Below are 27,209 nucleotides of genomic sequence, written 5' to 3'. Positions count from 1 at the left end.
ACCAACAAGGCTCCCCTGGTAGGAAATGGTGTGTGAAGGTGACGACTGTGTGGTTGTATACACAAGTTCTAAGTGGAGAGTCCAGTTCAACACAGCCACACACACTACCCGGACTTCTTCACACTGGTAAATAGCATCAAAAGTATTTCCTGTGTGTAGAAGTCCGCATCTATACACACTACTGTACCTCGGCACTGTGTGGGAGTAAGTGCCTCGCTACACCTCCCAAGAATCAACAGCTTTACTGAATGATATATTAGTAACTTGGAATTGTGATGAGATGTTACTTATTGTGGTATTTGTGTGTTTATTTTGTCATTTATACTTCCTGGGGTTCATTTCTCTCTTTGTTGTTTATTATCTGGTGTTTTCTTTACCTGGTGTTGTGAGAGGTAGAGTATATCTTGAGGTGAGGTCATCATACACCTCACTGTCTCAGCTGTCGGGGCGTGTCGAGGGTAGCCTGGGGGTATTTCCTTCTTTCTCTGGGTGTGCCTCTTCCTTTTCCCTCCTCTGGGTGGTGACTCCTCTTCCCTCCTTTCCCTGGGTGGCATGACTCCCTTCCTCTGGGTGTAATAACTCCTTCCCTTGGGTGTGTGTGTGTGTGTGTGTGTGTATGTGTGTTTGTGCATGCATCCAAGACAATGTTGTGTGAGCAGTAACCTTTTACGAGAGATTTACGGGAGGTGTGGGGTTACCTGCAGGCTGGGTGTGTGTACGATGAGGGTGTGTGCACGATGAGGGTGTGTGCACAGTGTGAACCTCACTGTGTGGATGACTGGGGTACAGGTATGGGCAGGAAGCTGGGTTGTTTGTAGTTCTTGGCGACCTCACACACACACACACACACACACACGGAGGTGGAGTGTGAGGTGGAAACAGACGGCGGAGGTGTGAGATTATTACACTAGTGACCAGACTAAACTGTTGAAGGTGCTGGGACCCGTGTGTGTCTATATGTCTGTGGAATGAGGGTGAGTGGGTGGTATTTCCCCTCACACACACATAACTTGAACACCCGTAATAACATATAGTGTACGTGGTGGTGTTACAGAATGGCGGCATCCTGGAGCTGGGAGACCTTCGTGAGTTGGGCATCACACAGAAGGCGCACCTCCACACCCTACAGGAGGCTGTGTCACGGCTGCCCACGCCCCTACACGCCCTCCGCTCCTCTTACACCCTCCCGGACACCGTAGAGGCGTGGCTGGACTCCATACGGTTACCGCAATACGCCCAGAACTTCCACAAGAACGGCTTCGGCGACATGGAGAGGGTGAAGAAGGTGTGGGAGATCGAGCTGACCACCGTGCTGGAGATCACCCGCCCCGGCCACCGTAAGAGGATCTTGGCCTCGCTAGGAGAACGTCCTCTAGAGCCGGAGCTCCCGCCGGCGCTCAACCCGCATGACCTTAGTCTGGAGCTCACCAAATTGGTAAGTTATGACGCGCCCTCGTAAACGCCATTCATACTAAACTGTTAATACTTACACTGCCACGTAGCTCAGTTGTGTGTTGTTATGTTGTGATACTGAGTTATGAAGTCTACCTCTTGATGGCCATACAGCTAGAATATAGTGATTGGGCCATGCGCTACTACCTGGCCATACAGTACACCCTGACATACAGCACACCCTGACATACAGCCTTGGGAAGGCTCATATTTATACATTTCATACTTAACCCTTTGAGGATGATGGTTTAGCCCTTTGAGGTAGAAGATGATAGTTTAACCCCTCTGCAGACTACAGTGATATGTTCTCTCCTCCAGAACTCTGACATCTCGCAGCTGAAGGAGCAGCTGTTCAACGACCTGCCCTCCTCCACGTGTCGTGAGAGGCGGCCGCCAGAGACCGCCACCAACACCATCCGTCGCTCCGGCACCAAGAAGCGTAGCGCACCCCAGCCACCCAAGTGAGTACCCCACCCTCCTCTCCCCCCTCTCTCTGTTTTCTTTCTCCTACTGTTTTCCTCCTCCCTCTCTTTCTTCCTCCCCCACGTTTTGCTCCCTCCCTCTTTTCTTCTTTCCCCTTTCTGCTCCTCTCTTCTCTTTCCTCCTCTTTTCCTCCTCTTTTTTTCCCCTTCTCTCTTCCTACCACTCTATTCTTCCCTCCCTCTTCCTTCCCTCCCACCTCAGCTCTTTCTTCCCTCTCTCCTCCCCTTTCTCCTCCTACTTTCCCTCCTCTCTCCCTCTTCACCCGGATGTATGGACAAACTCCCACCTGACCCATACCTTCACCTAGTCAACTGAGCTTTGTGGATTAGAAAAAGCTTGTCACCACAATCATCATCATAACAACTACCACTATCATCACCATCATCACCACCACAACTACCACTATCAGCCACCACATCTACCACAACTACCACCACCCTTGTTATCTCGTGTGTTACGCCTTTATTCTCTTCTGTTTGTTCAAGCTGTGATGAATTGTGTTTAATTGTTGCCCCAAGAGTGACTGGTGCTGGCTGGTGGTAGTAATAGTTGTGGTAGTTTTGATAGTAGTGGTAGTAGTTGTGCTAGTAATAGTAATGGTGGTGGTAGTAGTAGTAGTTGTAATAGTGGTAGCTTATCATGGTGACTTATGGTCGCATATCTTGGTGACTTAGGGCCAATTGCAAGAACAGTCGTGGGGTGTACAATGCCATTTACGATGACCTTCTTGCCCTGATCTTGTTTCAGTTATACCACCCTTTTGAAGCTCAGGAGAGATCTCGATCGTTTCGGTATTTTGAGTACAGCACTAGCTAATAATTCCCACCAGGAAACTTGCTTCGTGACTCCTCCAAAGCTTCGAAAAGTGCAGAATTCCATGTGTTAAAGGCGATATTGCTGAAAAAAGACCAGGGCAAGAAGGTCATCGTAAATGGCGCCGTACACCCCATAACCGTTCTTGCAATTGGCCCTTAATGGTAGCTTATCATGGTGACTTATGGTACCTTATCATGGTGACTTAATGGTAGCCTATCATGGTGACTTATGGTACCCTATCTTGGAGACTTATGGTACCCTATCTTGGAGACTTATGGTACCCTATCTTGGCGACTTATGGTAGCCTATCTTGTTGACTTAATTGTAGCTTATCATGGTGAATAATGGTACCTTATCATGGTGATTTATGGTACCCTATCATGGTGACTTATGGTAGCCTATCATGGTGATTTATGGTACCCTATCATGGTGGCTTATGGTAGCCTATCATGGTGATTTATGGTACCCTATCATGGTGACTTGTGGTAGCCTATTTGATAACTACGTTCTAGTGTATTATGGTGATTGTTGTATTAAGATATGACTGACTGGTAGATTATGGCGTTGACTGTATGGTAGATTTTGTGATGGTAACTGGTAGATCATACTGGTGACTGTATGATAGTTTATGATGGTGACTGGTAGATCATACTGGTGACTGTATGATAGTTTATGATGGTGACTGGTAGATCATACTGATGACTATGATAGTTTATGATGATGACTGGTAGATCATACTGGTGACTGTATGATAGTTTATGATGATGACTGGTAGATCATACTTGTGACTGTATGATAGTTTATGATGGTGACTGGTAGATCATACTGATGACTGTATGATAGTTTATGATGATGACTGGTAGATCATACTGGTGACTGTATGATAGTTTATGATGGTGACTGGTAGATCATACTGATGACTGTATGATAGTTTATGATGATGACTGGTAGATCATACTGGTGACTGTATGATAGTTTATGATGGTGACTGGTAGATCATACTGATGACTGTATGATAGTTTATGATGATGACTGGTAGATCATACTGGTGACTGTATGATAGTTTATGATGGTGACTGGTAGATCATACTGGTGACTGTATGATAGTTTATGATGGTGACTGTGATCATACTGGTGACTGTATGATAGTTTATGATGGTGACTGTGATCATACTGGTGACTGGTAGATCATACTGGTGACTGTATGATAGTTTATGATGGTGACTGTGATCATACTGGTGACTGTATGATAGTTTATGATGACTGATCATACTGGTGACTGTATGATAGTTTATGATGGTGATGATCATACTGGTGACTGGTAGATCATACTGGTGACTGTATGATAGTTTATGATGGTGACTGGTAGATCATACTGGTGACTGTATGATAGTTATGATGGTGACTGTGATCATACTGGTGACTGTATGATAGTTTATGGTGACTGTGTGACTGCTGTGATCATACTGGTGACTGTATGATAGTTTATGATGGTGACTGGTGACTGATCATACTGGTGACTGTATGATAGTTTATGATGGTGACTGTGATCATACTGGTGACTGTATGATAGTTTATGATGGTGACTGTGATCATACTGGTGACTGTATGATAGTTTATGATGGTGACTGTGATCATACTGGTGACTGTATGATAGTTTATGATGGTGACTGTGATCATACTGGTGACTGTATGATAGTTTATGTTGGTGGTCATTACGTGTTTAGTATTATTTTCAGTCTGTGTATATGTTATTTACGGATATTCATCATCGTTTTACTCAAGTGTTGTAAGAAGGATGAGGTATAGGGCTACATTATTAAGAGTACAGTGTGGTGGTGAAGAGTGAGTTATGTGTTAGAAAACATTTGTCCTCCTCCTGCTCCCACTAGGACCCCCAGAGCACAGCCGAGCTTGGACTTGCAGGGCAGCACAGACCAGCTAGGGCACTTGTCCATCCGTGACCCCTCCCAGCTAGTGGTCGGAGTCCCCAACACAGTACTCACCACCTGGAGACACCACCCCAATGCACTTGTCTCTGCTAGTGTCCAGTATGTTGCACAGGTGAGCTATATTTGTTGTTTCTCTGTGTATGTGTGTGCGCCTAACACTGTTCATTTATGCCTATATGTTAGAAGGTTTTTGGTGCAGTGATCCTTCCCTTCATAGTTTGTTCCTCCACCAACTTTATATCTCCACTAAATTATCCCCCAGTATAAAATTTTCACATTCTGCTTCTTGACTTTGTAATAATATGATGGCTTTTGAATGCTAATCATAACTCTTAGGAATATTATTGAACCTTTGTACTTAACATACACATTGCCTGCTTTTACTGTACTGTATATTAATTTCCGGCCCTCTCTCCTCTATTTCTCTTAAATAAGGTTTATGATAACACAAGTCATTAAAGTACATTATGTTATAGATGTCTTACTCGGTTTATGGCAAGATGTTAAAAGGTTTGGATTTTGTTTTTTAGTATGATAGGCCTCCTCATGGATAGTTATTCTATTTACATACAGTGTTTGGAAAAGTAACATACATAATGAAATTGGATATACTGTATTCATTAACCTGACTACTGTACTATATCCTGAACTTTTTACCATATAAACATTAGTACAGTAATTTGACCTCGATGGTTGTAATACTCTCACACAGTATCTTGGATCCACCCATGTGAAAGAGCTTAAAGGAACAGAATCCACAATGAAATCCATCCAGAAACTGAAGAAGTCCACCTCAGAGGGTTCCAAGATCCCAAAAATTGTTCTCTCCGTGTCATATCGAGGTGTCAAGTTCATTGATGCTTTAACGCAGGTTAGTAGTTGTCTTGTGTAATGGCATTTGGGTGTGTTCTAAAACGTTTAATTTATGATTATATTAACCCAGCTAGTGGTAGAAAAAGCATCATCACACTTAAGTTATTCATTAGCATGTCCTGTATTCTATTGTTCTTTCACAAGAATTACCAATAGTTATACAACCATGAGTATTTGTATTTTGTGCAGTACTGTACAGGAAAAATTTTGAGATTTTCTTGTCAATTATAATCACATTGGCAAAAACGTTGTCTCCCTCTTCAGGCATTGGTGTGTGAACATGAGATCCGCAACATCCACTGTGCCTGCCAGGATGCTGATGACCTCTCACACTTTGCTTACATCACCAAAGACTTAGAGACTAAGGGACACTATTGCCACGTCTTCAGAGTACAGTCAAGGGTGAGTATTGGGTGTGATTTAGTTTTGCCAGGTCTGATAAGACGTTTGTGCTTGTATTGGTAGAATTGTGTAATTTATTGTTAATTATGTAATGCATTGATTTATGGAGACAGCATAATGCAGGGATGATATCTTGTGTTAACACTGAATGGCCGGTGTTTAATTGTCAAAACAAAGCTAAATTTGAGAGGGGAATCATGCTTAAGACATGGGATAAGATATACCAAAAGCTGATCTCAAACTGGGATGCATATAAAACCCCACAATAAGCTAACTTTTTGTCTTATGTTGAAAGACGTGTAAACAGCTCCCAAAATTGAGCACCTGTTATCCATTGAATGAGCAAAACAATGCAAAGTCATGTCATTAACATTTGCTTTTAAAAAAGTGTTATTTGTGCAGTATTTTCACACACTTGCAAATTTAATGAAGAAATTATTAGTTTTTTGCATGATTTGGAGTGGTGAAGTGTGACTTAAGGAATGGTGGAAGGGGATAAGAAAGGTTCTCGAAGTTGGCATGAACGAGAAGGATGCCAGAAGACAGGATTGTAAAGAGGATGTAAAGAAGTAATATAACAGGTGCACTAGATAGATGTAGACAACCTGCATTGTGGGTGGGAAGGTGGAGCATTAAGAAGAGGGAGGGGGGTGGGGAAGGGGGGGGTTGTGAAGAATAGTGAGGCTAAAGGAGATACTAAGTGATGGGTAGCCTGGAAGTTCTTCAGGCATGGCTATCACCCACGGCTTGCCCATGGCTCATTCAGCTCCTAGTACCGGTAACCCCATCCTCTGTGTTTTGTTGCCAAAAACAAACAAGAGTGAAGAAAATTGGGGCTTCTGAATATGTGTGTGGAGGTAATGAAGATGACAAGGAAAAGTGATGGGAATAAGTGAAGCAATGATGGATGGCAGGAACCTGGATGTCCTGGCTTTGAGTGATACAAAGGATGGACATCCAGGAAGCAGCGGTGGGTGTGCATGATCATACTGCATGGTGTCAAGTGTTTGTCTGAAAAGGGATATGATGTTGGGCTGTATGATGTAGAATTGCTGAGTGAATGTCTGGCAGACCACAAAATTATGTTATTGAGTGAGCATGTTGTGTTGTAGACCACCATGTTGTGTTGTAGAATGATTGTGAACTGAGAAAAAGTACCAATATAAATATTATTTCCTCTTTTTGAAGGACTGCATCCATGGGACATTAAGTCAATTGGCTTTCTACCTAAATATGCTGTATGTAGCAACACTGAATTCTTGTGTACTTGAATTCTTGTCATATCGTTTAATCATGATTCAGATTTTCTTTTCTGAAAGTGTATAATAAACTGGCTCTCATGTAATGTACATTATCTTTTATTAAATATCAGTTCACTATTAAATAATGAATGATACTAAGGACAGATTAACAACATTGCTGTAATATTTCTTCTAGGAGCTTGCAACAGAAATTATCCTCACATTAGGGGAAGCCTTTGAAGTGGCTTACCAACTAGCACTTCGAGAACAACCGTACACAAACCAATCTGATGAGCAGAAATTGGCTCATGGACACACTAGGTCAAAATCAGAGCACTTACGAGGCAATCGTGCACTCTCAAATGGCTCTTCTCATACCAGGTAACTTTAAAAGTACAGTTGGACATTTTCAGTAATTTTTTTTTAATCTGTGATATATTAGTAATTAATGAGTAAGTTTGAAATTCATGTTAAAATTGTGTGTTATCAATCTATGGTGCATTTTCCTTACTAATTCATTACTTTCTACCCAATACAGATCACATTCCACAGTGCCCCAGCAGATGTCCATTGGGGGTGTATCAAGCAGCTCAGCAGAGAATCTTCTTTCAGACTCTGGCAATGGGTCAGAAAAAGAATGTGGCTCAAGAAGAGATTCTCTTAACTCAGTGCCATCAGGTCAAACTCAGATGAATGGGTCATAGTGTGTGTGTACTTTTTTTTCTCCAAAGAACAGTTATATTTGTGCAAGGAATTGTGATTTTTCCTAATGTTTGTCTTATCATAGTTCAAACAGCACTCATAATTACCGAATAGTGGAATAGTGTTCGTGGGCAAGACTTTTTCCTTAAATGCCACTGAGTTGATCTCAGATAGAAGGCATACTCTTGACTATTAAGTCTTATTGATATAGTGTACAGACATTCCTTGACATTTTTTTCAGGTTTAACACCTAACACAGAAAGTGTGTGACACTATGTTTACTGAAAACACTTTACTTGCAGTTCTACTTACGGATATCTAACTGAAGGTCATTTGGATACCGAGAGACATTGAAAGTTTTGAATTTCCTCCTATTTCTTGGTTAAATAATTTGGGAATTCAACACTTGAAATTTAATTTGCATGATACACTTGATCATAAAATCATCAAAAATTACATATAATAGTGTGAATCAAAGAAAAAGATATAAAAAAAGTTATTTGTTTAATGTTAAATTGAACAATACTGTGTATGATATTGTTCAGCCTATGGAATAGTCATGCAAGATACACCTGAAAATTTCTGCTTGATAAGTGAGTGATCAGCCTTGAAAATTTTAAGCTGACATTTCAGTGTCTTGAAAAGGTAGCTAATAAATAGTTTCTCCAAGAGAAATGACATACCTAAGATATTCTAGAGGAGTAAGATAGTGTACTTTTAAAGTTATGGTTCATAGAAAATGAAGTGGTTATTAAAAAGTACTTTAGGTGTTTTGCCCATTTTTTAAGTTCAGCACGGGATCAGTCATGTGAATTTGACTTAAGGAACAAAATTAAATATTTGTGAAGAAATGAATCTCAGAAGATGCATGTCACAAGAACGGAGCATTGATTTTATTGCCGACTGAGTTCGCCTTTTTATTAGCCTTGTTGAGCCAAAATTTACTGTCTACAACTATGATAAAGGCTGATGAGTGAGAAGGCACATTAACAGCTGCAAGGGATGTGGTGCCCATCCTCAAGCCTGCACAAGTTGTCTTTCACAGAGTGTCAAATATTTATATGTTCATTGTTAATTGGAATTCAAGAAATGTTGTGATGAGGGCATGAAAGACCATTTATTTTGGGTATTGTTTTACATGATGTTGACTTTCATATGTGAATATTCTTGATAATTTCATTCCATATTATTTCTTGATGCTATATGGTTTATTGGGAAAATTGTATACGTTTAGTGTGTCAATTGTTATTTTATTTTAATTTTTTTTGGTAAAATTTTTTTTATTTTATTTTTATTTTTTTTTAAATATTATTCACTACGGTATATCAGATTTGTTATCACTGTTTTGATACTTGGTATATCTGGGGGGTGAATTCATTGTGTGATGCATTGTTCTTATTATCAGTGATATTAGATGGCTTATTAGCAAGTTAGATTACTCAGTCAAGCAGCCTCAATTGTCACTGAGTGATTGTAAGCAATGTGTTGGAGAATTTATGTTCCAAGAACACTTGTTGCCTCACCTTTTTTCCCCCACTACATGGCATCCAAGCATGGTTCTTCATTATTTTCTCAGGTTCCAAGTTCTGGACATAGTACTGAGCACTGCATCAGCACAGCAAGTTCCCATATATTGTACATATGTGTGTATGAGTGTCTGATTATAGGTTTATAAGCCTGCATTGACAAGTGGTTCTGCCTGACGTGACACTTGAGGTGAAGTGCCCTAAAACACAGACCACATATATAGTTAATCTTCTTTAGTATCAAGAGTAGCATGAAGATTGTATTAGTTTTAAGTAATCCATTTATCTTCTCATTGTGATCATAGCATATATACAGTAAAAAATAGGTATTATCTAATGTCATGGAAGTGATAATAGAATAAAGGGATAAAGAGACACTTTAAAGTGGGCGATCAAGTGTTCAGTAAGCAGCGAGGGAAAATGTCGACAAAAGAAGCAACGTTGCATCATGCCTTTTTAAACGGTGCTTATTTGAGCACAACTTGTATATTTGTACTTCTAGGTTGTTTGCACAGTTGGCACTATTAGGTGTTTGGCATTGGCTGTTAAAAGCTACAAGTCTTATTTGTAACTTCAATAAATATGAGTTATACTTCCTCTACTTTTAACTTTAGACATTCAAAATATTCTAAATATTTCAGTACATGAGGGAGTGTATATAATTCTATATTATGTATCTATGTATGTATGTAAAAGTTTTATCCCCCAATTTCAGTAATTTTGAATGTTGCTTTTAATCACAATTTTTAAATATGGTTTTCCTATGTATTATTATATCTAGTGTATATGTTGACTCGGCTGTTGACTTTGCACCACACCTTCATCCATCTCACTTAATACTACCTGTAATGCTTAGAGCTTTGAGAGTATATAGGGGAGTAAAGGTGTCGTATCTCCAGACCTTTCAAGCTTAAGATGCATCTAATCTTGATTTTTGGGGGGAATCATTCCATGCTAGTCAGTCATATTACTATTATACTCAGTGAGATGGTTGTAGGTTGTTGATAATACACTACAGAGGGCGTTGGGGGTTTGTGTCAAAAATCTCAAATGGCCGCTGCAGTTTTAGACAATGAATTTTAGATAATGCATACAATTGTTTTTTCTTTGAAGAATTGTAATATTGTAGTCATCTCAAAGTGTTTGTCATGTTTTATATACGTTTTGTACATCAAAATAACCTTGGCAGAGTTTTTTTTCATGGGTATTTTTTCCTATGTAGAGAAATTTTCCTTAATGATAATTGGTACTACTTGATGGTACTGTGCAATTCCATTTACAGAAATAGGCTACTACTTACAACTTGTGTAAAGCAATTTTATAATACATTGTAATTACGTTATCACTTAAAGGAGTCAGGAGTTCACAGAAGCAATATATACGTCTGACTCATTACTGTTTGTTTTCTATCTAGAAATTTTTACCGAATGCTGTATACATAGTAAACCTTTAATAAGAGGAATGTTACAACGCACCAGTTACTGATGTGTACTACTGGCGTGTGCTAGTCATGATGAAGATATGTTCCCTGTATCTGTGTGTCTGTATCATTGTTATGTTGTAGGCTGACTGGACACGTGACAATTGCTGTGGTATAGGAGTGTAAAATGCACGTGGTGTACCTTATACCCGCCTGCCTCATAACTCAATATTCCAACACCTGAGACCAATGAAAATTTTCTTAGATTTTTTAGTGTTTTATATGTTTTATACATGTTCTTCAACCATATACTGCTTTCATGTGTGTGTAGTTGGAATCTAGATTTTTAATTATTATACGTAATCAAATATGAAGTTGGTCAAAATTAGTCTGCTATACCTAAAATGAAGTGAAAGTGCACAAGTGTACACTCCCCAGTAATAGTATACGTTAAATTTTTGACCCTGAATGAATGAGCTTTCAATTATATATCGTACATAAATATATATCTTTTAGTCACTGTATCCCCCACTGTGATGGCCTTTAATAACTACTGAATCACTTACATACCCAGCTCCATTGTGAAGCCCATCAGCTGTTTCCCTTTGTAATCACTGGTAATACTCCTTTGACATTAACAATTCCTGTGTGTGACTGACATCTGTTTTCACATGGTTCAGAACTCCATGCTTTCCATTGTTTAGTTCCTCTTGTTAGTCACTGCTGATAATACTCAATTATGACTTTTAAGTTCCTCAATTTAGTCCATTTTAAATATTATTGAATGATGTAGTTACCAGGCTTTGCTTATTGTCTCATCAGTGTGTTTTTGTTGAACCATCCCACAGCATCTGTACTAACATCAGAAACTCCCTCCGATGATAACTGCCACTACGCATTGAAACTTGCCAGTATCCAGCATGTGTTGACTGAGACCACCGCCCTCATCTTGCATGACTCTACACAGCAGTGGGTTTTCTCTTCTCTTGCTGTTTCTTTACTTCTTGCTTTCTCAAATGCAATTATTTTGACAGGTATGTGATTTTGAAATTCTACGTGCGCATAAAACGTTGATTTATTTTTACTTTTTCTAATATGATGACCAAGTACAGCATAAATATTTACTTTTATCTACTCAAGGTTGTGAATGTTTGAGATTAAAAAAGAAATATATATATATATATATATATATATATATATATATATATATATATATATATATATATATATATATATATATATATATATATATATATATATATATATATATATATATATATATATATATATATATACATATATATATATATATATATATACTATATATATATATATATATCCATATATATATATATATATATATATATATATATATATATATATATATATATATATATATATATATATAAAAGCTTGGTAATTCTCCATTTGGTCTGTGCTATTGAGATAACTTGTTACACCACTTCTTTTCTGTTCCCACATAGACGCAGGCTCATATTTAAAGATACACTTTCAGAGTTGTGTTGGACTTTTAGCCAAGTGTGTAATTCAAATATGTTGTCTAGACTTCTTATCACAGCTTCTTTGTATTGTGCACTATAAGTTGTAGCATAAAAAAATGGACTGTTAAATTCAGACTACACAGAGCACATACAGTAGTACCCCGATTTACGCGGTCAATTGAACCCACAGGGTACCGCGTAAAGTGAAAACCGCGTAAAGTGAACAACAGAACATATGGGATTAATTCCAATAGAGACTGGCCCGACCCCCAAACTCCACTTTTTGACGACACACAACTATGTTGTAGTAAAAATATTATCTTAACTTTATGATGGTATGCACACACAATTAATAATTAAGAGAAATATCAATAATATTAGTTTTTTTAACACTTACATTAGTAGAAAAGATGGCTGGGCACACGGGGATGGGCGGTTGGTTCCGAGGCAGAGGGCAGATTATTGGCCCTCACCTGTATCACTTGTATCAATTGTATCACTATCCACCACAGAGGCTTGCAGGACCTCTTTGTCAAACCCCTCAAAGTCCATATAAGTCCATATCCTCACTATAATTATCACTATCACTGACTTGGGCCGGCTGTGGTGGGTGGCGGGTGAAGAACTCAGTAATGTTTTGATGACTGGGCAACCTTGTGCGCATCCTGCCCGCGCCGCTTCCTGCGTATATGAGTAGATGCACCGCGGAAAGTGAAAGTTTGGTTCTGGCGAGGCACAGCGTAAATGAGAAATCGCGGAAAGTGAAACCGCGTAAAGCGGGGTAATACTGCATATCTATTTTCTTGCAATCGTCTCCCAAGTTCAAGCACGCTTTTCAGTACCCATTATCGTGATATGAAAGATCACACAATGCTAAAGGAGATATACTCGTCTTTCTATAAACACTGTATATTGTCGTTTCCAATCATTGAAGAAAATTCCAAATTCTATTCTTGTAACTTCTGCCTTTGAACTGTGAGGAGACTTGGTGCGTTGGAAGCATAAAACGTTTTTTGCCGTTTTAAAATATTCTAATTAACACTTAGAATCTCAAACTTCAAGTTTTTATCCATTTGATAATTTCCAGCTTCACCAGGCTTGAGGTTAATAATAATGATAATACAAAATTCAGAATATGAATAAAAAATTCCCTTCTCTAACCACTAAGTGACGTCTCACGGTCATTCTGAATTGTATATGAGTTTGTGTTATGTTAGATGGACACGAGAGTTCAAATGTTATTATGAACACATTAAATCTTTAATGAATACATGGTGATTTTACTAACATTCCTTTGCAACAACCTACCTCGATGAAATGTTATTAGATATTACAACATGAGAGATCAAGCAGAGAACCTGTGACAACCACCACGTCAAGTCTAATGTTGCTAGAGTACCAGGTCAAGTCTAATGTTGCTACAGTACCAGGTCAAGTCTAATGTTGCTACAGTACCAGGTCAAGTCTAATGTTGCTTCAGTACCAGGTCAAGTAATTAATTAGCATTGAAAAAGTCCTAAAAATACTCCAAGCCTCATTAAGGCCACTAATTACCCCCCAATCGAAATGAGGATCATAGATTTGCAATCAGCATGCTCAAGAGCGCATATAATGAGATTTTCAGCAAAATCAAATTTTTGGCCAAAAACATAAGTCTTACACCTTAGTAATTTTTTGACCGAATTAGACTTTTCTCTCGGAATTGGAATTTGAGAGGTTTAACCAATTAATTACTTCCAGAATACAACAAAAACACCAAAATTTCATCTGGGAAACCCATAGTTGGCTGTAAATGCCATCCCTCAGTGACCTCCACCACCAAGCACTGGAAAGGATTGGCAGCCAACTAATGCACCACCCTCGTCATCACTGTACTCCCAGAGGCCCTCCCAAGGACGGTGGCGCGACCAGGGTGCGTGCCAGGGTCAGTGGCGCCCCCAGGGGACCCTGCCAGGGGCCTTGGCGCTACCAGGCGTCTCCCAGGGACAGCGGATATACCAGGGGCTCTCTCATGGACGGTGGAGCCCCCTGGGACTCTTCCAGGCACAGCAATGCTCCCAGAGGCCCTCCTAGGGACGGAGGCACTCCCAGGGGCAGTGCCAGGCTCGGTCGGGCCTCCTGGGACCCTCTCAGCGAAGGTGGCGCCCACAGGGGCCGTACCAGAGGCGGTGGCGCCCTCAGGGGCCCAACTTGGTGTGGCGGAGACCCCAAGGGCCCTGCCAAGGGGGACGGCGCCGCCAGGGACTTGATTGTTGGGTCACATATATTGCATACGTCCAGCAATCCCTTACTTAACTGTGATTGGTGGAGTAAAATATAAATCCACCAAATTACAGCCAATAGGAGAACAGAGCCTCCAGTCAGCACAACACCCCAACTTATGTATTCCTGTTGGATATTTATTATCCTTTTCATTGTTGAGATCTGCGATAATACTGGAAATGTGATGGGCGGTGTATTTATTTAACATCATATCTATCAGAGATCTAAATACGTAGTGCAAAAACAACTGTACTAGTGGGCTCCTGTACTAGTGGTGGCGGCCCTCCCAAGAACGGTGGCGCTCCCATGGGCTCTCCCAGGGACAGCAACGCTCTCAGGGGCCCTCCCAGAGACGGCGGCACTCCCAGGGGCCGTGCCAGGGCCGATGGCGCCCCCAGGAGCCCTGCCAGGGGCGCTGGGACCCTCAGGGGCTCTTCCAAAGACAACCGCACTCCCAGAGGCCCTCCCAAGGATGGTGGCGCTCCCAGGGTGCATACCAGGGTCAGTGGCGCCTCCAGGAGACCCTGCCAGGGACCCTGGCACTACCAGGCCTCTCCCAGGGACAGCGGAGATCCCAGGGGCCCCCTCAGGGACGGTGGAGCCCCCTCAGGGACGGTGGAGCCCCCTGGGAATCTTCCAGGCAGTGACACTCCAGAGGCCATCCTAGGGATAGAGGCACTCCCAGGGGCCATGCCAGGCTCGGTCGGGCCTCCTGGGACCCTCTCAGGGAAGGTGGCGCCCACAGGGGCCCTACCAGAGGCGGTGGTGCCATCAGGGGCCCAACTTGGTGTGGCATAGACCCCAAGAGCCCTGCCAGGGGCGATGGCACCGCCAGGGACTTGATTGTTGGGTCGCATATATTGCATACGTCCAGCAATCCCTTACTTAACTGTGATTGGTGGAGTAAAATATAAATCCACTAAATTACAGCCAATAGGAGAACAGAGCCTCCAGTCAGCACAACACCCCAACTTATGTATTCCTGTTGGATATTTATTCTCCTTTTCATTGTTGAGGTCTGCGATGATATTGGAAATGTAATGGGCGGTGTATTTTTTTAACGTCATATCTATCAGAGTTTTAGATCGTGCAAAAACAACTGTACTAGTGGGCTTCTGTACTAGTGGTGGTGGCCCTCCCAAGAACGGTGGCGCTCCCATGGGCTCTCCCAGGGACAGCGACGCTCTCAGGGGCCCTCCCAGAGTCAGCGGCACTCCCAGGGACCATGCCAGGGCCGATGGCGCCCCCAGGAGCCCTGCCAGGGGCGCTGGCACCCTCAGGGGCTCTCCCAAGGACAACCGCACTCCCAGAGGCCCTCCCAAGGATGGTGGTGCTCCCAGGGTGCGTGCCAGGGTCAGTGGTGCCCGCAAGGGGACCCTGCCAGGGGCGCTGGCGCTACCAGGCCACTCCCAGGGAGACGTCCAGCAATCCCTTACATAACTGTGATTGGTGGACTAAAATATTAATCCACCAAATTACAGCCAATAGGAGAATTTTTTTTTTTAATTGATTTGTAGGATTATTACCTACGCGGACCTTAAGCTAAAATGCTGGTCCACCCACTGCTGGGATAAAACACCAGCGTCTTTTTGGTAAAATGTACATCACCGCCACCAGTGTGGGGGGGGGGGATGCTCGGTAAGAAACTGTAGGGTTTCTTGAGAGTGGTTGGTGGTTAGCTTTCTGGCAACCTTCTCTGCTGTGATAGGGGGTTGTATGTTTCTCCTAGCTAATTGTGTTTCAGGGCATTCTATGAAGTAGTGCTGCAGTGTGTTTTCTGCTCCGCTGTGGCAGGTCTTGCATATGCGCTGCTCTGCTGGTGCTGATACAATTATTTCCCAAATGCATGGGTATCCCAGTCTCAGTCGGTGGAAGTTGACTTCTTCCCTTCTTGTTATATCCTTAATGAGTGGTGGTCTCTCATAATTCGTGACCAGATAGTACCACCTGGCCGATCGTGATACTGGTGTTAATTTTCTATGTTTCTCTATTTTCCACTGGGCAGTTCGTGTTATTGTGGTCTTCTTTATCTGCTCCTGACTGGGCGGGATGTTCATCTCGATGTTTCGCTGTTCTAACGCAGCCTTGGCAGCAGCATCAGCTTGTTCATTCCCTGGGATTACGATATGACTGGGCACCCAGTTAACGATAACTTGCCGATCTTGTAGTTTTAAACCTTGCAGTAGTCCAATAACGGATGTTATGAGATGAATGTTGTCTCTATGCTCTCTGCATTGCAGTGCTTCAATAGCACATCGTGAGTCAGTGTGTATTACAACGCCTTGTTGACTGTTTATGGAAGCGTGTCTTAGGGCTCCAAGTATGGCAGCTAGCTCAACTTGCAAAGTAGAGCATCCATCTGAGGTTCTCCAAAGGGACGTGTTACCTCCTTCTATAGTGAAGGCTGCTCCTGCCTTCGTACTGGTGGTCTCTACAGAACCGTCTGTGTAATACACTGTACTATTGTGAGGTGTTAGAGCCTTCATGTTTCTCTCTGCCATCTGTCGGAGCTCATGTGGGTTACAGTCAGCCTTTCTTGTCCCAGTTTGTAGAATGTTGAAGACTGCTGGCGGGGACTCCCACGGTGCTGGGGTGCTATAGTCTGGACTCATTGTATCAGGTCCTTTGCTGATGATTGTGTCTTTCAATTTCAGTCGATTTACAGCGTCAGCTGCGCACAATAGCCATGTTTTCTTGTTAAAGACATCTCTGTTAAGGTTCAGTGCTCGTAAGAGTCCATTCTTGATGTCACCCTCCCGAGCCCTGGTAATCAGTTTTGTTGCAAAGCACGCTGTTAATCGTTCCGCTCTGGTTTGGAGAGATGTGAGACCTGTCTCCATGTGTAAGTTTTCAATTTTTGTCCACATACAGTAGGTGCCTTGACAATGGCTCTCATAGCGTTATTCTGGGCAACTTCTAATTTCGCCCACTGCCCCTCAGACAGTGTGTTAGAGCTGGTGTCGCATAGTCTGTTAATGATCGAATGGCGTGTATATAAAGCGTTCTTAAGACTACATGTCCCGCACCCACCTTGGGTCCTGTCATGGCTCTCATCATGTTGACTCTCTTGCCTATTCGGTCTCTTAGATAGTTTATCTCAGTGTCAAATTTGAGGCATTTGTCAATCCAGATGCCCAGGTATTTGTATACATTGACCCATTGTAGGGCAATACCTTGTATTTGAAGTTGTGTCACTGGCTCATTGTGTCCAATCCTCATGGCTTTCGATTTGGGGATTGATATCTTGAGCCCGAGCCTCATAATTTCTTCACTGAGGAGGTCTAGTGCTCTTTGGACTTTGATGATTTGGTTTCTGCCTTTTACTATCAGTGCTAAGTCGTCAGCATAGCACAGCAGTTTGGTACCCTCTTGAAAGGGGAGCCGACACAAGTTTTCCATGAGGATGTTGAAGAGAGTTGGACTAAGAACTCCTTGTGGTGTGCCATTTTTCAGTCTTTGCTGATCTGAGACTTGTCCTTGACAAGTAACTCTTGCTGTTCTGTTTTGGAGATAGTCAGCAATCCAAGCCAGTAGGTATCCTTTGACGCCTTTCCAGGCCAGAGTGGTTACAATGGCCTGTGCATTTGCAAGCTCAAATGCTTTCTCTAGATCAAGGAATACTACGATTGCCTTATTTTGACCAATCGATCCCAGGAGAGTGGCCAAACTGTGTGCAATGCTGAGACCTTTGGTGAATCCAAAGATATTGCGGTGAAGTGGTCCAATTTTCCAGAGGAGTAGTGTAAGGACCATCCTTTCGGCGGTTTTGCCAATGCATGCTGTTAGTGATATTGGTCTGAAATTCGGGGGATCATTGGGTTTGGGAATAGGAACAATGTTTGCTCCTTTCCAAGCTGATGGGAGTTTGCCTGCTGTCCATGATGCGTTTATAACTGTTAGGAGAGCAAGTTCACCAGCAAGTCCTGCATTGCTAAGCAATGAATAGGTTATACCATCACTGCCAGGAGCGGTGTCTTTGCTTGTTTTCCTGGCTCTTCTGATTTCTTTTATAGTAAACAGACAGTCTGTAGTGTCTGCTTGTTCAATTGCATGTCTGACTACTACTTCTCTCTCCAGTTGTACTTGCTGTAGACGAAGTCTTATTTCAGGAGGTAGTTGAGCTGATGCAAGCATTCTGCAAAGTGCTCTGCCAAGCGATTTGCTTCCTGTAGTGGCTGGGGGCGGGCTGAAGCTCTGGGCAGTTTTCCTGTTGCTATCCTGAGTTTCCTCCAGAGTTCACTCAGGCTGGTGTGTGCATTAAAGGTTGCACACCACTCGAGCCATTTGTCTTCCCTAATTTTCTGCGTAATTTGACGAGCATGTTGAACAGCAGCTCTCAAGAGTTTCACTCCCTCAGAGGAAGGGTATTGTCGGAGATGTCTTCTGAATGTATTGATTCTGTGATTCTGTTCTATGACGTCGTCATTGTAGAACCAGTAGTCTTTGTGGTGTCTATTTGTAGGGTTTGTTTTTGGTATTGCTTTCTCTGCTGAATGTTGTATGGCATCAGTACGGTCCTGGTTTAGTTGGTCAATATCTTCTGCTGGTTCATAGTTCGAAAACCATTTTTGGAGTTATGTATTTCCTTGTTTACAACGACCGATTTAACTGAGTAAAAAATAGAAACAAAAAAGAATGGGTATCATCCTTCTAATGACACAAGGATCATGGTGGGACCACCCTAACATAAAGAGCCCCAAGAAAACATCAAATAGAATAACTTGGCTTGACTGAGACCGCCTTGTACTGCACCCTCAGAGCTAATGCATTCATCTCTATATCACCAACAAACCTAACGACTTCAATACTGTTGTCAACAGTGAAGGACAGACCAAGACTGTCAATATATAAGTAAGTTTAATAGAAAAATAAAAAAAATTATCTGAGATCAATATTTATTATATTTTACATGAATTTATGTAATTAAATAATTAATTACAGTAATAATCAAATAAGATTTTAATGCCATAATCTATTTTATATTTACAAATTAATGCATTGATCTTATAAAAGATACTTTCACAAAAACTAGTGAAATTATTAAATAAAATTGTTTCATGGGATGAAATATAATAGTTACCCCTCAGAGTTCTATCATGAAATATAATAAATACCCCTTCACAGTTTTCTGTCAGGAAATATAATAGTTACCCCTTCATAATTTTCTGTCATAAAATATAATAGTCCCCCCCCCTTTGAGTTCTGTCATGAAATATAATAGTTACCCCTTCACAGTTTTCTGTGATGAAATATAATAGTTACCCCTTAAACCTTCTTCTTCCTCTCATCAAAACACTAATCCTTCTTATTCTTCTTCCTCTCATCAAAACGCAAGGGAAAGATCGAAAGCTAGAGGGAAGAAACAAAATTCGAAGTGGTCATTTTAAGATCGAAGGCTAGATGGAAGAAACAAAGTTTGAAGGGGTGGTTAATTTTCGCCACCTGTCCCCAACCCTGCCCCCTGAAACCTAGTTTACTTATATTACTTTAGGATGCCATCATTTGGCCGAGTTGCACGATTTTATGTAATTACATAATTAATTACAGTAATAATCAAATAACACTTTAATGCCATATTCTATTTTATAATTACAAGTTAATGCAATGTTCTTATAAAGGATACTTTCACAGAATCTAGTGAAATTATTAAATACAATTGTTTTATGGGATAAAATATAATAGTTTCCCCCCCCCCTTTGAGTTCTGTCATGAAATATAATAGTTACCCCTTCACAGTTTTCTGTGATGAAATATAATAGTTACCCCTTAAACCTTCTTCTTCTTCCTCTCATCAAAACACTAATCCTTCTTATTCTTCTTCTTCCTCTCATCAAAACGCAAGGGAAAGATCGAAAGCTAGAGGGAAGAAACAAAATTCGAAGTGGTCATTTTAAGATCGAAGGCTAGATGGAAGAAACAAAGTTTGAAGGGGTGGTTAATTTTCGCCACCTGTCCCCAACCCTGCCCCCTGAAACCTAGTTTACTTATATTACTTTAGGATGCCATCATTTTGGCGAGTTGCACGATTTTATGTAATTACATAATTAATTACAGTAATAATCAAATAACACTTTAATGCCATATTCTATTTTATAATTACAAGTTAATGCAATGTTCTTATAAAGGATACTTTCACAGAATCTAGTGAAATTATTAAATACAATTGTTTTATGGGATAAAATATAATAGTTCCCCCCCCCCCTTTGAGTTCTGTCATGAAATATAATAGTTACCCCTTCACAGTTTTCTGTGATGAAATATAATAGTTACCCCTTAAACCTTCTTCTTCTTCCTCTCATCAAAACACTAATCCTTCTTATTCTTCTTCTTCCTCTCATCAAAACGCAAGGGAAAGATCGAAAGCTAGAGGGAAGAAACAAAATTCGAAGTGGTCATTTTAAGATCGAAGGCTAGATGGAAGAAACAAAGTTTGAAGGGGTGGTTAATTTTCGCCACCTGTCCCCAACCCTGCCCCCTGAAACCTAGTTTACTTATATTACTTTAGGATGCCATCATTTGGGCGAGTTGCACGATTTTATGTAATTACATAATTAATTACAGTAATAATCAAATAACACTTTAATGCCATATTCTATTTTATAATTACAAGTTAATGCAATGTTCTTATAAAAGATACTTTCACAGAATCTAGTGAAATTATTAAATACAATTGTTTTATGGGATAAAATATAATAGTTCCCCCCCCCCCTTTGAGTTCTGTCATGAAATATAATAGTTACCCCTTCACAGTTTTCTGTGATGAAATATAATAGTTACCCCTTAAACCTTCTTCTTCCTCTCATCAAAACACTAATCCTTCTTATTCTTCCTCTCATCAAAACGCAAGGGAAAGATCGAAAGCTAGAGGGAAGAAACAAAATTCGAAGTGGTCATTTTAAGATCGAAGGCTAGATGGAAGAAACAAAGTTTGAAGGGGTGGTTAATTTTCTATACACCTGTCTAGCCCTGCCCTGAAACCTAGTTTACTTCTATTACTTTGGATGCCATCATTTTGGGCAGAGTTGCACGATTTTATGTAATTACATAATTAGTACAGTAATAATCATCTTGCCCCAATGCCATATTCTATTTTATAATTACAAGTTAATGCAATGTTCTTATAAGAGATACTTTCACAGAATCTAGTGAAATTATGCAATACAATTGTTTTATGGGATAAAAAATATAATAGTTTACTTTGAGTTTATATCTTGAAATATAATAGTTACCTTCACAGTTTTCTGTGATGGAAAATATAATAGTTACCCTTAAACCTTCTTCTTCTTCCATCAAACACTATCCTTTGGTTCTTCTTCTTTCCTCTCATCAAAAACGCAAGGAAAGATCGGTGCTAGAGGAAGAAACGAAAATCTTTTGAAGTAGTCACGAAGGATCTAGCTAGATGGGAAGAAACAAAGTTTGAAGGGGTGGTTAATTTTCACCTGTCCCCAACCCTGCCCCCTGAAACCTAGCTTTTCATTTATATTAAGAATATTTGGCGAGTTGCACGATTTATGTAATTACATAATTAATTACAGTAATAATCTATCAACACTTTAATGCCATATTCTATTTTATAATTACAAGTTAATGCACAAATTTTATAAAGGATACTTTCACAGAATCTAGTGAAATTATTAAATACAATTGTTTTATGGGATAAAATATAATAGTTCTCTTTGAGTTCTGGTCATGAAATATAATAGTTACCCCTTCACAGTTTTCAGATGAATATAATAGTTACCCTTAAACCTTCTTTCTTTCTTCCTCTCATCAAACACTAATCCTTCTTATTCTTCTTCTTCCTCCCATCAAAACGCAAGGGAAAGACTGAAAGTTAGAGGGAAGAAACAGAAAAATTCGGCGTAGTCATTTTAAGATCGGGAAGGCTTAGATGGAAGAAACAAAGTTTACAGGTTAATTTTCGCCACCTGTCCCAACAACCCTGCCCCCCTGAAACTCTAGTTTACTTATATTACTTTAGATGCCATCATTTGGGCGAGTTGCACGATTTATGTAATTACATAATTAATTACAGTAATAATCAAATACCCTTTAATGCTATATATTCTATTTTATAATTACAAGTTAATGCAATGTTCTTATAGCGATACTTTTCACAGTGAATCTAGTAAATTATTAAATACAATTGTTTTATGATAAAATATAATAGTTCCCCCCCCTTGGAGTTCTGTCATGAAATATAATAGTTACTCCCTTCACAGTTTTCTGTGATGAAATATAATATTACCCCTTAAACCTCTTCTTCTCCTTCCCATCAAAACACTAATCCTTTTTATTCTTTCTTCCTCTCATCAAAACGCAGCGAAAGATCGAAAGCTAGAGGGAAGAAACAAAATTGAAGTGGCCATTTTAAGATCGAAGGCTAGATGAAGAAACAAAGTTTGAAGGGGTGGTTAATTTTCGCCACCTGTCCCTCAAACCCTGCCCCTGAAAACCTAGTTTACTTATATTATGAGATGCTATCATTGGTTGTCAGAGTTGCACGATTTTATGTAATTACATAATTAATATGGTAATAATCAATTAACACTTTTGCCATATCTTCTATTTTTATAATTACAAGTTAATGCAATGTTTTATAAAGGTGATACTTCACAATCTAGTGAAATTATTAAATACAATTGTTTTAAGGGATAAAATATAATAGTTCTCTCTTGAGTTCTGTCATGAAATATAATAGTTACCCCTTCACAGTTTTCTGTGATGAATATAATAGTTACTCCCTTAAAACCTTCTTCTTTCTTTCCCTTCTCATCAAAACATCTTTAATCCTTTCTTATTCTTCTTCTTCCTCATCAAACGCAAGTAAGATCGTTAGAGGAAGAAACAAAAATCTCGAAGTGGTCATTTAAGATCGAAGGCTAGATGGAAGCGAAGTTTGAAGGTGGCACTGCCACCTGTCCCTAACCCTGCCCCTGAAACCTAAGGCTTCATTTATATATTACTTTAGGATGCCATCATTTGGGCGAGTTGCACGATTTTATGTAATTACTGAGTTGCACGAATTTATGTAATTATATAATTAATTACAGTAATAATCAAATAACATTTTAATGCCATATTCTATTTTATAATTACAAGTTAATGCAACGTTCTTATAAAAGATACTTTCACAGAATCTAGTGAAATTATTAAATATAGTTGTTTTATGGGATAAAATATAATAGTTCCCCCTAACCCCCTTTGAGTTGTGTAATGAAATATAATAGTTACCCCTTCACAGTTTTCTGTGATGAAATATAATAGTTACCCCTTAAACCTTCTTCTTCTTCCTCTCATCAAAACACTAATCCTTCTTATTCTTCTTCTTCCTCTCATCAAAACGCAAGGGAAAGATCGAAAGCTAGAGGGAAGAAACAAAATTCGAAGTGGTCATTTTAAGATCGAAGGCTAGATGGAAGAAACAAAGTTTGAAGGGGTGGTTAATTTTCGCCACCTGTCCCCAACCCTGCCCCCTGAAACCTAGTTTACTTATATTACTTTAGGATGCCATCATTTGGGCGAGTTGCACGATTTTATGTAATTACATAATTAATTACAGTAATAATCAAATAACACTTTAATGCCATATTCTATTTTATAATTACAAGTTAATGCAATGTTCTTATAAAGGATACTTTCACAGAATCTAGTGAAATTATTAAATACAATTGTTTTATGGGATAAAATATAATAGTTTCCCCCCCCCCTTTGAGTTCTGTCATGAAATATAATAGTTACCCCTTCACAGTTTTCTGTGATGAAATATAATAGTTACCCCTTAAACCTTCTTCTTCTTCCTCTCATCAAAACACTAATCCTTCTTATTCTTCCTCTCATCAAAACGCAAGGGAAAGATCGAAAGCTAGAGGGAAGAAACAAAATTCGAAGTGGTCATTTTAAGATCGAAGGCTAGATGGAAGAAACAAAGTTTGAAGGGGTGGTTAATTTTCGCCACCTGTCCCCAACCCTGCCCCCTGAAACCTAGTTTACTTATATTACTTTAGGATGCCATCATTTGGCCGAGTTGCACGATTTTATGTAATTACATAATTAATTACAGTAATAATCAAATAACACTTTAATGCCATATTCTATTTTATAATTACAAGTTAATGCAATGTTCTTATAAAGGATACTTTCACAGAATCTAGTGAAATTATTAAATACAATTGTTTTATGGGATAAAATATAATAGTTCCCCCCCCCCCTTTGAGTTCTGTCATGAAATATAATAGTTACCCCTTCACAGTTTTCTGTGATGAAATATAATAGTTACCCCTTAAACCTTCTTCTTCTTCCTCTCATCAAAACACTAATCCTTCTTATTCTTCTTCCTCTCATCAAAACGCAAGGGAAAGATCGAAAGCTAGAGGGAAGAAACAAAATTCGAAGTGGTCATTTTAAGATCGAAGGCTAGATGGAAGAAACAAAGTTTGAAGGGGTGGTTAATTTTCGCCACCTGTCCCCAACCCTGCCCCCTGAAACCTAGTTTACTTATATTACTTTAGGATGCCATCATTTGGGCGAGTTGCACGATTTTATGTAATTACATAATTAATTACAGTAATAATCAAATAACACTTTAATGCCATATTCTATTTTATAATTACAAGTTAATGCAATGTTCTTATAAAGGATACTTTCACAGAATCTAGTGAAATTATTAAATACAATTGTTTTATGGGATAAAATATAATAGTTCCCCCCCCCCCTTTGAGTTCTGTCATGAAATATAATAGTTACCCCTTCACAGTTTTCTGTGATGAAATATAATAGTTACCCCTTAAACCTTCTTCTTCCTCTCATCAAAACACTAATCCTTCTTATTCTTCCTCTCATCAAAACGCAAGGGAAAGATCGAAAGCTAGAGGGAAGAAACAAAATTCGAAGTGGTCATTTTAAGATCGAAGGCTAGATGGAAGAAACAAAGTTTGAAGGGGTGGTTAATTTTCGCCACCTGTCCCCAACCCTGCCCCTGAAACCTAGTTTTACTTATATTGCTAGGATGCCATCATTTGGCCGAGTTGCACGATTTTTATGCTTAATTACATAATTAATTACAGTAATAATCAAATAACACTTTAATATATTCTATTTTATAATTACAAGTTAATGCAATGAAATTTCTTATAAAGGATTCTTTCACAGAATCTGAGTAAATTATTAAATACCAATTGTTTTATGGGATAAAATATAATAGTTCCCCCCCCTTTGAGTTCTGTCACTGAAATATAATAGTTACCCTTCACAGTTTTCTGTGATGAAAGCCTAATAGTTACCCTTAAACCTTCTTCTTCTTCCTCTCATCAAAACACTAATCCTTCTTATTCTTCTTCTTCCTCTCATCAAAACACAAGGGAAAGATCGAATGCTAGAGGGAAGAATCAAAATTCGAAGTGGTCATTTTAAGATCGATAGCTAGATGGAAGAAACAAAATTTGAAGGGGTCATTTTTTTTCGCCCGTCCCCAACCCTACCCCCTGAAGCCTAGTTTACTTATATTACTTTAGGATGCCACCATTTGGGCGAGTTACACGAATTTGTGTAATTACTTAATGAATTACATGAATAATCAATAAGGCTTTTAATAGCGTACTCTATTTCATATTTACTAATTAATGCAATGATCTTATAAAAGATACTTTCACAGAATCTAGTAAGAAATTATTAAATACAATTGTTTTATGGGATAAAAATATAATAGTTTCCCCCTTTGAGTTCTGTGCTGAAATATAATAGTTGCCCTTCACAGTTTTCTGTGATGAAATATAATAGATTACCCTTAAACCTTCTTCTTCTTCCTCATCAAAACATAATCCTTGTTCTTCTTCCTCTCATCAAAACGCAAGGGAAAGATCGTAGGCTAGAGGGAAGGAACTAAATTCGAAGTGGTCATTTTAAGATCGAAAGCTAGATGGAAGAAACAAAATTTGAAGGGGTGGTTAATTTTCGCCCCTGTCCCCAACCCTGCCCCCTGAAGCCTAGTTTACTTATATTACTTTAGGAGGCCACCATTTGGACGAGTTACACGAATTTATGTAATTATATAATTAATTACAGTAATAATCAAATAACACTTTAATGCCATATTCTATTTTATAATTACAAGTTAATGGAATGTTCTTATAAGAGATACTTTCACAGAATCTAGTGAAATTATTAAATATAATTCTTTTATGGGATAAAATATAATAGTTCCCCCCCCTCACCTTTGAGTTGTCATGAAATATAATAGTTACCCCTTCACAGTTTTCTGTGATGAAATATAATAGTTACCCCTTAAACCTTCTTCTTCTTCCTCTCATCAAAACACTAATCCTTCTTATTCTTCTTCTTCCTCTCATCAAAACGCAAGGGAAAGATCGTAGGCTAGAGGGAAGGAACTAAATTCGAAGTGGTCATTTTAAGATCAATATTAGATGGAAGAAACAAAGTTTGAAGGCGGTTAATTTCGCCACCTGTCCCCAACCCTGCCCCTGAAACCAGTTTATTTATATTACTTTAGGATGCCATCATTTGCCGAGTTGCACGATTTTATGTAATTACATAATTAATTACAGTAATAATCAAAT

At 39.4% G+C, this 27,209-nt stretch overlaps 2 protein-coding genes across 3 annotated transcripts in view; both read left to right on the top strand.

The window, feature by feature from the left end:
• The window catches only part of LOC121873861 (ankyrin repeat and sterile alpha motif domain-containing protein 1B-like), a gene marked incomplete at its 5' end in the record, with an annotated part of 29,131 nt that extends 17,997 nt beyond the window's left edge, over positions 1 to 11,134 (top strand). Inside the window, 7 exon segments of one of the 2 annotated variants that reach the window (XM_042377670.1) lie at positions 1,055 to 1,435; positions 1,771 to 1,913; positions 4,644 to 4,815; positions 5,416 to 5,574; positions 5,841 to 5,978; positions 7,416 to 7,600; positions 7,758 to 11,134. In XM_042377670.1, coding sequence (XP_042233604.1) covers positions 1,055 to 1,435; positions 1,771 to 1,913; positions 4,644 to 4,815; positions 5,416 to 5,574; positions 5,841 to 5,978; positions 7,416 to 7,600; positions 7,758 to 7,923 — 1,344 coding nt within the window. 2 annotated transcript variants of the gene reach the window in all.
• A 3,246-nt stretch (positions 11,135 to 14,380) lies between these two features.
• LOC121873980 (basic salivary proline-rich protein 1-like) lies at positions 14,381 to 15,429 on the top strand. The gene is made up of 2 exons (XM_042377860.1): positions 14,381 to 14,625; positions 15,030 to 15,429. Exons 1-2 carry the CDS (start codon positions 14,381 to 14,383, stop codon positions 15,427 to 15,429), a joined length of 645 nt encoding a protein of 214 aa, XP_042233794.1.
• The last annotated feature ends 11,780 nt before the right edge of the window (positions 15,430 to 27,209 follow it).

The sequence above is a fragment of the Homarus americanus genome, unplaced genomic scaffold (assembly GCF_018991925.1).
Source record: "Homarus americanus isolate GMGI-L3 unplaced genomic scaffold, GMGI_Hamer_2.0 scaffold25827, whole genome shotgun sequence".
Taxonomy (NCBI): domain Eukaryota; kingdom Metazoa; phylum Arthropoda; class Malacostraca; order Decapoda; family Nephropidae; genus Homarus; species Homarus americanus.
The sequence above is the reverse complement of the archived record's forward strand: the minus strand, read 5'-3'. Positions and strand labels throughout refer to the sequence as shown.